The sequence below is a fragment of the Oncorhynchus mykiss genome, chromosome 6, assembly GCF_057628025.1.
Source record: "Oncorhynchus mykiss isolate SJ-2025 chromosome 6, ASM5762802v1, whole genome shotgun sequence".
Classification (NCBI taxonomy): Eukaryota; Metazoa; Chordata; class Actinopteri; order Salmoniformes; family Salmonidae; genus Oncorhynchus; species Oncorhynchus mykiss.
In genome coordinates this window covers 14,853,949-14,867,965 of record NC_143027.1, presented here as the reverse complement: position 1 = coordinate 14,867,965, position 14,017 = coordinate 14,853,949, and the positions used below count along the sequence as shown (strand labels likewise).

At 42.4% G+C, this 14,017-nt stretch overlaps 1 protein-coding gene across 2 annotated transcripts in view; it reads right to left on the bottom strand.

Moving 5' to 3' along the window:
- Positions 1-300: 300 nt before the first annotated feature.
- The window catches only part of LOC110525309 (uncharacterized), a 67,558-nt gene continuing 53,841 nt past the window's right edge, over positions 301-14,017 (bottom strand). The window contains exons 9-15 of one of the 2 annotated variants that reach the window (XM_021605320.3): positions 13,809-13,922; positions 12,784-12,897; positions 10,333-10,491; positions 9,801-9,883; positions 2,923-3,067; positions 2,407-2,628; positions 301-2,321 (exon numbers count right to left, since the gene is read on the bottom strand). In XM_021605320.3, the coding sequence (XP_021460995.3) occupies positions 2,116-2,321; positions 2,407-2,628; positions 2,923-3,067; positions 9,801-9,883; positions 10,333-10,491; positions 12,784-12,897; positions 13,809-13,922 (1,043 nt within the window). In that variant the 3' untranslated portion in view covers positions 301-2,115. The remainder of the gene's footprint in view (positions 2,322-2,406; positions 2,629-2,922; positions 3,068-9,800; positions 9,884-10,332; positions 10,492-12,783; positions 12,898-13,808; positions 13,923-14,017) is intronic. The other variant, XM_090237038.1, reaches the window with a different exon arrangement.

Sequence of the window (14,017 nt, the reverse complement as noted above, 5' to 3'; positions counted from 1 at the left end):
AGGAACAAATGTTCAAGAGTTACTCAAGATTTTCAAGTGAAAGTAGCCATCCCAGTTCATTGACAGCAACTGTTTCTGAAGACAAAGCTTTGAGCAGTAAATGGCATGTCTTGCAACTAGTTCAATGTTGAACAGCGCTACCTGCTGGTAGTAGGACTGTACTACTAACAAAGTGAAGTCCTGTTGACCACCACGATCACAGTAAAAGTCAAAGCTTACTGTTGAACGTTAAATCATGGATTGTAACATGGTTTGAAACCTCGCCTGCCCCAGACTGTTAATACAAAAAGGAGACGTGAGTAAAATTGGCAAACTTTTTATTTTATTTCTTTGGCGACTGAGAGCAGGTAAAACAGTTTTGTTTCATTTAGAAATGTATTTCTCGAACATCCCAGACTTTCACATTGTAAAAAAAAAAGTTATACTGTAAATGTTATTATGTGCACTTTGATGCTAAAACACAAATAAAAAAAGACAAACAACAACTGCTGGATGACCGTCATCAATTGTGCAACACTAAATCTGTACAAAGTGTTTTGTGACAGAAACACTGCAATTTCAGCTGATTGAAGCCCTACTCTTTGGTCCATTGTTGACCCCTAAATGTCATACTATAAGGCCTATCTAGCGTAGTGTGTAATAAAGGAATATCTTCATCACATTGACTCAGATACTGCGATGTTAGCTGTCTCCTACAAAGCATGTAAATACATTCTAGTATTGAGACAAGTAAGACCAAGTGATTGCATCGTCAGAATATTTCACTTACAAAACAATTACGTAGCAAGAAGAGCAGCTTGAAAAAATAAATTATTTGTATCTTTTATTAAAAAAGGTGTTGGTTCAAGTCTTTCGAAGTGTTTCACTAAGTACATTCTCTCAATAGTAGTTTTACATTGACCTAAGAAAACAGCACATGGAAGCGAAGAGCTTGAGTCGCCTACAGTGTCAGGAAACAGAAAAGTTACCCCCTCGGGCAGAACAGAAGCAAAGCTAATTTTTTAAAGGATTTTTATAACATTGTTTTAGTAACATTAAAATACCTCGCATTTGTTGTAAACGTAGCAAGGAATTCCAGGTTATATTGTCTAGAAAACATACATTCCATAACCCTCCTTTCCCTTCTATAGTTTCATTCAACACAGTCAAATAATTTACAGGTCGATGGCTTCACTTCAATGTATAAGGCCTTTAGGGCTTAGGAGGAGACACTCATTTGGCCCTCAGTCAAATAATACTTAGAAATCTCCTCTCTAGTTTCTCAACATACAATAGAAAGCAAAAGTGTTAAATGGATGTGCACAAATATTAACCCATCATCATCGCATCATATATTCTTTATATATCTATGGATGAGACGGGATGAAGACCGCAGCTGATGACAAAGAGCTAGTGATAAAAGGACTCCAGCTATCTAAATTCTGATTGGATGGGCCTTCGCCATGTTTCAGTTTTTGTTTCTGTGATCTGAAATCTGGCTGGTCAGTGACGTGTGTCATCGGATAGTCCCAAGCGTGGTATTGGATGAAAAACTCTGTATAAATTGCATACAGTAATCATGTGTAACAACAAGATAAACACAAGTATAGAACCTCTTTCTTTGAAATGTCATTCCCGGAATAATGTTGAGAAGAGAGAGATGGATTGCGTACTGTGGATTCATTTGATTGTCAGTGCCTGAGTAGCACAGACGATTTGTAAATTAATTGTATTCTTTAGCATAACATAAGCGCTATAATTTCACAAAAGCTGGAATTTGACGGTATCTTTTTCCCAATGTAAGAGTTGAACGCTCTCCTGTCTGTATAAAATGGAGAAAATCGTATAGTTACGGATGAATGCATTATTTGGTCCAAAGTACATCTCCAGCACACTTTCCCAGTAGCCAACTGAAGGTATCCACTTTGGCTTTGTTATAAAATAGTGTCCCTTTATAAGAATATTCTTTAAAATCACATCATTCCAAGATTCCACCATCAAAATAGCAAGAAAAATTGTAAATATCCTTTGGGTTTCTTCTTTTTGTCCTTTCATTCTTAAAGTTCTTAAAATGTTTTAATTCGATTAAAAAATATATATATATCCACATAACTAACAGTCCTGCGTTCCTATGGTTTAGGCTCTGCTAGTTCTGAGTAAACGTAACCTAGCGTAACCATGGCGATCATTGTATTCTGCTTGTCTTCTGCCTCTCCGCTCTCTCCTTCCTCGATGGTGAGGATGATGTCGGGCCGCCGCCTCGTCAGACCGCCGCTTATATTTGTTGCTACTGAACAGGCTGTAACTCTGCCTCCTCGCAAAGGCCCTCTGGAAGTTTGATGCTGGGGAAGAAACAATAGCATTTGGTCAGAAAATGTGGAAAGATCCTCACTAGAATTAATCAATCAATCGATCTACTGTACTCACGACTGATGCAGGCGATTTTGGGGATGTCCCATCGACCGTCTTCACGGCAACGGATGGTTGGCACGTGCCTCTGGATGAAACCGTCCCTACACTGGTACCTCACTAGTGCGTTGATCTCATAGCGTGACCTCTTTCTGCCGAAGGTACGAGTGTTCTGTACCAGAGGGGGCTGGTTACAGGCCACTGGGAAGAACACACAAGGGTTGATGGGAGAATGAATGGCTGAATGGATGGATGGATAAACAAATGAATTAATGGATGGATGGATGAATGGGTGGGTGGAAGAATGAATGAATGAATGAATGATAGATTAATAGACAGATAGATAGATAGATAAATGTACACTGTCAGTGGATTGAAATAGCTCTCAACATTTCAGTCATTTAGCAGACGCTCCTGTCCAGAGAGACTTAAAGTTAGTGCATCCATCTTAGGATATCTAGGGGGGACAATTATTATGGGACAATTATGGCTAAAATACTTTTGTGGCATTTTTAAACTGTATTTCTGTCTTACCTGTGCCTTTCTTGCAGGTGAAGGTGAGATGGTAGTTGCAAGGCACGTCATTCCACTGGCCGTCCTCGTGCCAGATCATCACCACACAGTCCTCTCCAGATGAGAAGAAACTGTCTGGCTGGTTGGGACGCCAGTTCTCATATTGCTATGGGAAAATAAGAAGAAACAGACCATCACGATTGGATCATCATCATCATTATAAGAAGGATCGGACCAGGATCACAGTAAAGACACTTTAGTAAATTTCCTCTAGCAAGTGCCTCACTTTGTCCGAGCTGAAATCAGTACAGATACACACTCACTTTATTTTAGAATAACAGCTAACAACATGCTGGCAGCACTCGTTATCTCTGGGGTATAATTGGAACAATAGATATGGTCAGTGATAGTCCAGTCTCAAGTCTCCTCTGGGGTAAAGGCCATTACATTGGTTATCAAAGAGGTTAAAATAGCTTTCCAGTGTGTAGTTAGGTTGGTGGGGCCATTTCTGAATGACTTATAAGTGGCAGCTTAATGTAATGCTGATATCATCCACTGGAGGGCTCTATGTTCCTTCTGCCTGTTCACTTTTTACTTTCTCCTACTTTCAAACAGACTATCCTACTCATCTGTCTCTCCAACCACCTCTCTCCCTACCCCTCCTCCCCTCTCTCCTCAACCTCTCCACCCTCTCTTCTCTCTCCCCTTCCCCTCCTCCCCTCATCCTCTCCACCTTCTCTCCTCACCCTCTCCACCCCCTCTCCTCTATCCCCACCTCCTCCACCCCTCTCCCCCTCACTACTCACCCCCTCTACACTTCTATACTCCACCTTCACCTCTCCACAGTGCTGCCTCAGTTCCCAAAGGACACTGTAACCCACTGCTCAGCTACACTATGACATCACCCTCCAGACTTTTCACTGGGACCCTGTGAGAGACTTTGCTCCAAAGCCAAACAAAGGAACAGAAAAGAGGCCAAATCACTAAATAAACTGAGCCTGTGAGTCCTGCTCAGATAAACATTATACTGGTACAGTTGTGCTGTGGAGGATGGAAACAGTCATGGGAAATAGAATGTTTCTAACACATGTACACTGTCATATTGCACATTTGTAAGACGGAGGAAATATTGATCCATAGCATTTCAGCTGTGTGTACACCGTGTGTACAAAACATTAAGAACAGCTGGTCTTTCCATGACATAGACTGACCAGGTGAATCCAGGTGAAAGATATGATCCCTTATTGCTGTCACTTATTAAATCCACTTCAATCAGTGTAGATTAAGACAATAGAGACAATTGAGACATGGATTGTGTATGTGTGCCAGTCAGAGGGTGAATGTGAAAGACAATAGGTTTAAGTGCCTTTGAACAGGGTATGGTAGTAGGTGCCAGGCGCACCGGTTTGTGTCAAGAACTGCAATGTTGCTGGGTTTTTCACGCTCAATAGTTTCCCGTCTGTATCAAGAATGGTCCACCAACCAAAGGACATCCAGACAATTTTTTAATTGCAGATAAGTTATCCAGAAATAGGGCGTGTACGACAATTATCGTGTGTTGAAGCAGAGTTACACTATTAATGCCAGGCATGTATTGAATGACACACCATTACTGTGTAATGTGGAGGGACCATAGCAAAGCACTGAGAAGCCTCCTCTTAGCTCCTCTCCCACCTTGTTAGAAATACAATTGTTCCTGTCACAGGGAAATTATATTATTAATGTGGCATTGTAACTATACTTTACTTGGATGAATAGAGAATTAAACAATATCTCCCGAGGGGTATGCTACAGTGCCTTTGGAAAGTTTTCAGACCCCTTGACTTTTTCCACATTTTGATAGGTTACAACCTTATTCTAAAATGTATTCAATTGTTTGTTTTTTCTCATAAATCTACACGCAATAGCACATAATGTAAAAGCAAAAACTGTTTTAGAAATTATTGCTAATCTTTTTAATGAAAATATCATGTTTGCATTGGTATTAAGACCCTATACTGAGTATTTTGTTGAAGCACCTTTGGCAGCGATTACAGTCTTGAATCTTCTTGGTTATGACGCTACAAGCTTGTATTTGGGGAGTTTCTCCCATTCTTCTCTGCAGATCGCCTCAATCTCTGTCAGGTTGGATGGGGAGTGTTGATTCACAGCTATTTTCAGGTGTCTCCAGAGATATTCGATCCGGTTCAAGTCCGGGCTCTGGCTGGGCCACTCAAGGACATTCAGAGACTTGTCCCGAAGGCACTCCTGCGTTGCCTTGGCTGTGTGCTTAGGGTCGTTGTCCTCATGGAAGGTGAACCTTCGCCCCAGTCTGAGGTCCTGAGCGCTCTGGAGCAGGTTTTCATCAAGGATCTCTCTGTACTTTGCTCCGTTCATCTTTGCCTCGATCCTGACTAGTCTCCCAGTCCCTGCTGCTAAAAAACAACCCCACAGCATGATGCTGCCACCACCATGCTTCAACGTAGGGGTGGTGCCATGTTTTCTCCAGACATGACGTTTGGCATTTAGGCCAAAGAGTTCAATCTTGGTTTCATCAGACCAGAGAACCTTGTTTCTTTAGATCTGAGAGTCATTTAGGTGCCTTAGGCGAACTCATAGCGCGCTGTCATGTGCCTTTTACTGAGGAGTGGCTTCCGTCTGGCCACTCTACCATAAAGGCCTGATTGGTGGAGTGCTGCAGAGATGGTTGTCCTTCTGGAAGGTTCTCCCATCTCCACTGAGGAACTCTAGATATCTGTCAGAGTGACCATCGGGTTCTTGGTCACCTCCCTGACCAAGGCCCTTCTCCCCCGATTGCTCAGTATGGCAGGACGGCCAGGTCTAGGAAGAGGCTTGGTGGTTCCAAACTTCTTACATTTAAGAATGATGGAGGCCACTGTGTTCTTGGGGACCTTCAATGCTGCAGAAATGTTTTGGTACCCTTCCCCAGATCTGTGCCTCGAAACAATCCTGTCTCGGGGGCTCTACGGACAATTCCTTCGACCACATGGCTTGGTTTTTGCTCTGACATGCACTGTCAAGTTTTAGAAACATCTCAAGGATGATCAATGGAAACAGGATGCACCTGAGCTCAATTTTGAGTCTCATTGCAAAGGGTCTGAATACTTATCTAAATAAGGTATTTCTGTTTTAATTTTTAATTAGTTTGCTAAAATTGCTATAAACCTGTTTTTTCTTTGTCATTATGGGGTAGTGTGTAGATTGCTGAGGGAATTGTTTTATTTAATCAATTTTAGAAAAAGGTTGTAACGTAACAAAATATGGAAAAGGTCAAGGGGTCTGAATAGTTTCCGAAGGCCGTTATAAAACGGGTTGGTTCGAGCCCTGAATGCTAATTGTCTGACAGCTGTGGTATATCAGACTGTATACAAAGGGTATGACAAAACATGAAATATGTATTGCTCTAATTACTTTGGTAACCAGTTTATATTAACAATAAGGCATCTGGGAGTTTGTGGTACACAGTATGCTCAATATACCACGGCTAAGGGTTGTCTCCAGGCACTCCGCTTTGTTCCTGCGAACAGCCCTTAGCCGTGCTATATTTAAGAAATAAGCCCCGAAGGGGGTGAGGTATCTGGCCAATTTACTACAGCTACGGGCTGTTCTTATGCATGACGCATCATGGAGGGCGTGGATACAGCCCTTAGCCGTGGTACAGTATATTGGCCATATACCACAAACCCCCAAGGTGCCTTATTGCCATCATAAACTGGTTACCAATGTAATTAGAGCAGTAAAAAGGAATGTTTTGTCATACCCGTCGTATATGGCCAATGTACCATGGCTAAGGGCTGTATCCAGGCACTCTGCGTTGGGTCGTGCTAAGAACAGCCCTTAGCCGTGTTATATTGGCCATATACCACACCCCCTCGTGCCTTATTGCTTAATTCTCTATTCATCCAAGTAAAGTATATTTACAATGCCACATTAATAATATAATTTCCCTGTGACAGGAACAATTGTATTTCTAACAAGGTGGGAGAGGAGCTAAGAGGAGGCTTCTCAATGCTTTGCTATGGTCCCTCCACATTACACAGTAATGGTGTGTCATTCAATACATGCCTTGCATTACTAGTGTAACTCTGCTTCAACACACGATAATTGTCGTAGACACACACACATACAGATGTAAGATCTTAATTTGATCACTCTGTTGCAGGATAACTGTTGCAGGATAATTGTCTGGAAGTCCTTTGGTTGGTGGACCATTCTTGATACAGACAGGAAACTATTGAGCGTGAAAAACCCAGCAGCATTGCAGTTCTTGACACAAACCGGTGCACCTGGCACCTACTACCATACCCTGTTCAAAGGCACTTAAAACTTTTGTCTTTCACATTCACCCTCTGACTGGCACACATACACAATCCATGTCTCAATTGTCTCTATTGTCTTTATCTACACTGATTGAAGTGGATTTAATAAGTGACAGCAATAAGGGATCATATCTTTCACCTGGATTCACCTGGTCAGTCTATGTCATGGAAAGACCAGCTGTTCTTAATGTTTTGTACACTCGGTGTACACACAGCTGAAATACAATTTCAGCCTACCAGCATCCAGGACCCAAACTACCCGGTTTATAATATCATACAGATGTAAGATCTTAATTTGATCACCCTGTAATACTAGAGTATTTGAGCTACAAAAAAAGCTTCTGAATTGTCTAATTTCCTCTTTGAAATGTCAGACTTGATTTTCCTAATTGAAAAATGTGTCAACCCTACATATCCAAAACTTACATTAAATATAATCCACATAATAATTCACATTTCCTGTTGCTGCAGGATTATTTTCCTGCTGTAGCAAACTTGCTGCAGCTGTATACACACAGCTGCAGAGCTGCGTGGAATGTACTGCTGCATTGATCAGAGCTACCATCTTTCAGCTTGGCTTTAGGTTCAAACAGTCTGTTCAAAGACTTGACCCCCCCTCCCCCCATCTTGTTCCTCCCCCGAGGCCCCATGCAAGATCCCACAAGGAACCTTGTTATTACGGTTAGCAAACACAACCTCAGCTTCCTGTTCAGATGACTGACGTAGCAAATGCCCACAACAGCCCCCACGCATCCTCCCCAAAATAATCAAACAGCCTCTCCCTCCCACAAAACCAAAATGACCCCAAACATGCAAATTATAATTCCTACATTTCCTGAATGAATTGGGAATCAATGTGTGTTAAATGTGTTTGTTGTTTTACACAAGAGAGAATGTAATACTGTTAAGGTATATACACTCTGTTTCCACATAAAGCCGCAATACAGTAATGCTGACCACCCACCCAGGCCCACTACCCTACCCCACCCCCCTCCTATCTCTCTCTGCTGCCGGGGACAGGTGCTGCCCATCTGTGTGTCTGGCTGCCTGATGTCCTTCCTGAGGAGAGGGGGAGGCCTGTACCTGTCTGCGCCTGTCAGCTCCTCTCTCTGCTGCGTCATTGACACCTTTATTCCCATCTCTCTCAACTGAGAGGGGGTTCAATCTGCCCACAAAATGACACCGCTTATCTCCTGCCCCCCAGGCCTTCTCGGTCCTCCGCCCTTCCCCCCACCCCTCTCTCTCTGGTGATGGTGGGGTCTTATCTTTGAAGTGAAGAGCCAATCTGTACAACCTGGCCGAAAGTAGTAATTAACCACTTTCCTGTCTAGTGAGGGGAATCTGCAGTGCGTTTACATGACCACAAACAAACATGCTTCCACTTGTGCAGACACATACACTACATATACTGAGGCTCATTATGTCTATTTTTCTCCATCTCTTACAATCAACAGACACACACAATTCAAGCCAGTGTGGTTATTGTTATAGTTTGTGAATGACAGAGATTGTTGTTAGTGAAAGGCACCACATGTCACTGGACATGTAGAGTAGCATTTCCATAGCAATAGAATGAAAAGAACGGTCTTGGAACCTCTAACCCTGGCAATTTGACTGGGAAACTCATGGGTACACTTGCAATGCCTGCCTGGTATTATGATGCAATAATTCCCATGGTAATGTTGAACGGTCATTCAAATGATGTTAACTGATGTGACTCATGCAATGGAATGTATTTTTTTGTAATGTCAGTTGATTCAACAACTCACAGCACCGATTATTTTTTATTTTATTTTTTATTTGTTTTACACCCCTTTTTTCTCCCCAATTTCGTGGTATCCAATTGGTAGTTACAGTCTTGTCTCATCGCTGCAACTCCCGTACGGACTCGGGAGAGGCGAAGGTCGAGAGCCATGCGTCCTCCGAAACACAACCCAACCAAGCCTCGCTGCTTCTTGACACAATTCCCATCCAACCCAGAAGCCAGCCGCATCAATGTGTCGGAGGAAACACACCGTACACCTGGCGACCTGGTCAGCGTGCACTGCGCCCAGCCCGCCACAGGAGTCGCTAGTGCGCGATGAGACAAGGATATCCCTGCCGGTCAAACCCTCCCTAACCCGGACAACACTGGGCCAATTGTGCGCCGCCCCCATGGGCCTCCCGGTCGCAGCCAGCTGCGACAGAGCCTGGACTCGAACCCAGAATCTCTGGTGGCACAGCTAGCACTGCGCCACCTGGGACAGCATCGATTATTGGGTACACTTCCTGCTTTTACTTCCTGCTTTGCCTCTATGGGTACACTCGCAGTCCCCCCATTATGCCATCATTGTCTTGAATGGGGACGCCTGTTCTATTCATTATATTTCTATGAGCATGACGCCAAGACAGTGAGCTTGTCCAAAGGGTGTAGAGGAGAGAGTAGGGTATGTCATGAGAAAGTGACCAGAGAGTTTCCTCATTTACCACTGCAGGAAATGACATCTCCTAGATGACTGTGTTTGTCAGCAGTATCCCTGTAAATATTTACCGGGATTCAACACTTTGTCGAGGCTAAAAAGTGTGAGAACCTCTTCTTACCATGGGCGTGCTGTCGGTCCAGCGGAAGTCATTCTCGTACATCTTATCGTTCAAGCCGATCCACTGGTAGTCCTGTCCAAGGCCTGCCGTGAAGGGCACAACAGAACACAGGAGGTCAATGAGTTGATTCCAATGCCTTATTAGGCGCTTTTCAGTCCCTCCATAAAGAGAGAGCGAGAGAGGCATTTTTCTACACATGCATCACTCTTCCTGTTCCAAATGCCTGCGTTTTCTTTCTCTTTCAGCCAAGACATTTGTCGTCTACTCCACTGTTGCTGCCAACCACCCCAAAAAACCTACTGTAGTAATCCACTATGCCTCTCTGCTCCACAGACCATATTCATTTAATGAAATTAGTGTATACTGACTTTAAGACGAGACACTTGTGAAATACTGTAGTCACTTTCAGACGGTTAAGACTGTGTCATTGAGCATTATTTTCTGGTTGGCTTTGTGTCTTGTGTTGTCTTGTGTACAACTAATAGCATTGTTTTCCTGGCGTGTACGTGCATGTGTGTGATAACACACTTACGGTTGACAAACTGCTGCTCATCATGGGAGAGGATGCTGGCCAGGTGTGACCCCTGTACCCGGCACTCTCTCTCCGCTGTGTCCCAGTTCCTCCTCTGGGGGATGTACTTGTAGCAGTGGCCCTGGAACTTGTGCCAGCCATAGTCACACGTCTCAGTGTCTGAGGAGAGAGAGAGAATGGATGTGTATCACAGACATTTGTGCTTCAACGGTACAATAAAAAAGATAACAGCAGCTGAGAATCCGCGGACAATGACACAATAACATTTTCAAAAACTGTTATTGATTGAGGGGGGGGGGGGGAATTGTTAACAATGCATGAGTCTACAACTTGGCAAAAAAAGGTAATGTGATTAATGAATAAAAGGGGTACACACATTGTAATACCTTTCACTATATTTTCACTGAAAATGAAAAAGAGACTATCCCCTAAGAATGTCTAATCCACCCAACACCTGTAGGTACATGGTCCTATCTGCATGTTGATCTAGGTTTCATCCCTATCCTCCAATGCACACCAATTAGTTTCAGGAGATAACTAGGAGACAGAGAGCGGGGTACTGTGTGTCTTTATAAGGTCACCCTGAGCCCCCTGGCTCTGCTGTTATCTCAGACTGCTCTCTAATCAGAGCCCCCCCCCCCCCCCCCCCCCCTCTCAATTCAATTCAAGGGGCTTTAAAAGTGAAATAAACAATACAAAGTGGACAGTAAACATTACACTCACACAAGTTCCAAAATAATAGAGACATTTCAAATGTCATATTATGTCTATATACAGTGTTGTAACAATGTGAAAATAGTTGAAAATAAATAAATAAACATAAATATTGTATTTTCAATGGGGTTTGTTATTCACTGGTTGCTCTTTTCTTGTGGCAACAAGTCACACATCTTGCTGCTGTGATTGCACAGTGTGGTATTTCACCTGATAGATATGCGAGTTTATCAAAATTGGATTTGTTTTCGAATTCTTTGTGGGTCTGTGTAATCTGAGAGAAATATGTGTTACTAATATGGTCATCTCTCTCTCTTTCACTCTCTCTTTTGCTCTCTCTTTTGTGCGCTCACTCTCTCACTCTCACTCTCTCTCACTCACTCACCTCACTCTCTCTCACTCCCTCTCTCTCTCTCCTCTAGCCCCCAGAGAAAGAATCTGGAGTGTCGACACTAGTGGTTATCTAAGTATATGTCTACAACATCAGATTTCATTAACCATTTTGATGGCAACCCTGTCATGATGTGTGTGCTTGTGTTTGTGTTTGTGTTTGTGTTTGTGTTTGTGTGTGTGTGTGTGTGTGTGTGTGTGTGTGTGTGTGTGTGTGTGTGTGTGTGTGTGTGTGTGTGTGTGTGTACTACTGTGAAACATCTATTTACTTATATTTACTACTTACCTTCTCACTCTTCCCTTAATACAGCTGTATATGGGCTAAACAAAGAGTGTTATCATAGCCTTTTCTCTGTTTGTCTTCTGGCAAGAGACCCTGAGAAAACAGCTGGATCTAAGCATACGGGATCCAGCCCTGACTCAGTGATGAGTAATGGCAGCAACATTCGGAGTATGGTCAGGACAGACTGGCCAGCATGTATAATGCCCTGGGTCAACACACCAGGGACAAAATGGGGTGCAGTCAAGCTATAGACTCAATAGAGAATAAGAGGCTATGAGTTGGTCTGAATGACATAATCAGGCATTTCACCGTACTTGTGCATGTGACATTAAACCTTCAAACTTTAAACATATAGCTTGAGAGGCTCAATCCAGGTTCTGTTGAAAAAATGCAGTGACATACCCTGCTTAGGGCCAGTGAACGATTGGATCATTGTTGAGCTGAACAAGAGAGGACATGAAGTCGAAAACACCTGTACTGGAAAATTACTTTACACCTGGACTCGTGGGTATTAACCAATTGTCTGTGATTTCTTTAATAGACCATTGTGTTTGCAGACATGGAAAACTGTGACAATCTATGGTCTGTCTGATATGTGAAGAGACTGTAGCCCCTGGCTTTCTGACCACACATTTCTACGCTGCCTCCAGTATCTGAATGACTCAGAGTCTAAGAGTCTCACTCTATTTCCCAAGGGCTCAGGTAACTGATCATATCACACACAGCTATCTGGAGATCTATGACTTTCCACCAACAAAGCCAACTTCCATTCCTCTGTGATCTAAATTCAATGATCAGTGATGTATTTTTGTGTGAAATACAGGCCAGCGTTGGAGCGCCTCACACCGTTGCTAAGAACACTGCCATTGTTTATTTTACTATGTCATATTCTCCTTTGCATGGCAAGCCTTTATAAGTACTAGTGCCTGAATGATGGAGAAAAAGCTGGAACAACTTTTAACAAATATCTACTCGAATGTTTTCATTCAGCTGATGTTTAATGAGGATAGAATCCTAATGACAGAGTTTACTGACAGATCCCATGGATATTCTAACTAACCTACCTTCTTCACAATAGAGTCCAGCGTAGCTTGAGAGGCAAACACAGGTGAAGGAATTCAGGCCGTCAACACATGTAGCTCCGTTGTGACAGGGATTGGACTGACATTCATCAATGTCTGAAAAGAAACGTGAAAAAGCATGGGTAAATTATACTGCACGAGATATAAAACAAACTGAAAGAACAACTGCATAACCATTCAGATGTGGAGGAGATGGACATGCAAAACAAATGCATGTCTGATGAACTCGGAATTCAAATTACAACATGTAGACAATGGTGGAAAAAGTACCCGATTGTCATTTTTACTTGAGTAAAACTGAAGACCATAATTGAAAATGACTAAAGTAAAAGTAAATGTCACCCAGTAAAAGTCTAAATGTTTTAAGTTTTAAATATACTTAAGTACTAAAAGTTAATGTAATTGCAAAAATATGCTTAAATATCAAAAGTAAAAGTATAAATAATTTCAAATTGCTTTGAAAGCGAACCAGCAAACCAGACGCCACGGTTCTCTAGTTAAACAAAATCAGATTTACGGATAGCCAGGGGCACACTTCAACACTCCACATATTTTACAAACGAAGCATTTGTGTTTAGTGAGTCCTCCAGATCAGAGGCAGTAAAGATGGCCAGGGATGTTCTCTTGACAAGTACTTGAATTTTACCTTTTTCCTGTCCCACTAAGCATTCAAAATGTACATACTTTTGGCTGACAGGGAAAATTTATGGAGTAAAAAGTACAACAAAAGTTGTGAAAAATATAAATAGTAAAGAAAAGTACAGATACTCCAAAAAACTACATAAGTAGTACTACGGATATTACTGCATGCAGATAATACCCGTTGTCTAATTTTGGCACATGGCTACTGCACCAGTAAGCCAACAAAATGAAAGGCCTACACATAAATATGGCCTTCAGGAAATAATTGGTCCTTTTGTTGAGATGAATCTCATTAGCACATTGAGACTAAAAGCTTACTCTAAAATGCCTAGTCCTCCACTGACTGAAAACGATTTTTGGCATACCTGTTTCACAATGATCTCCACTGTAGCCAGGGGCACAGCTGCAAGAGGGGAGACTTCCGCGTCTGTAGCAAGAGCCCCCATTCAGACAAATGTTCTCAGTGCAGGAGTGGATGCCTGTGTTTTAAATAAGAAGTAGAAAAAGGAAAACAAACATTCAATTGACTTCACATTCTAGAGAAGATAAACGTTAAATGACAAACGTTTAAAAT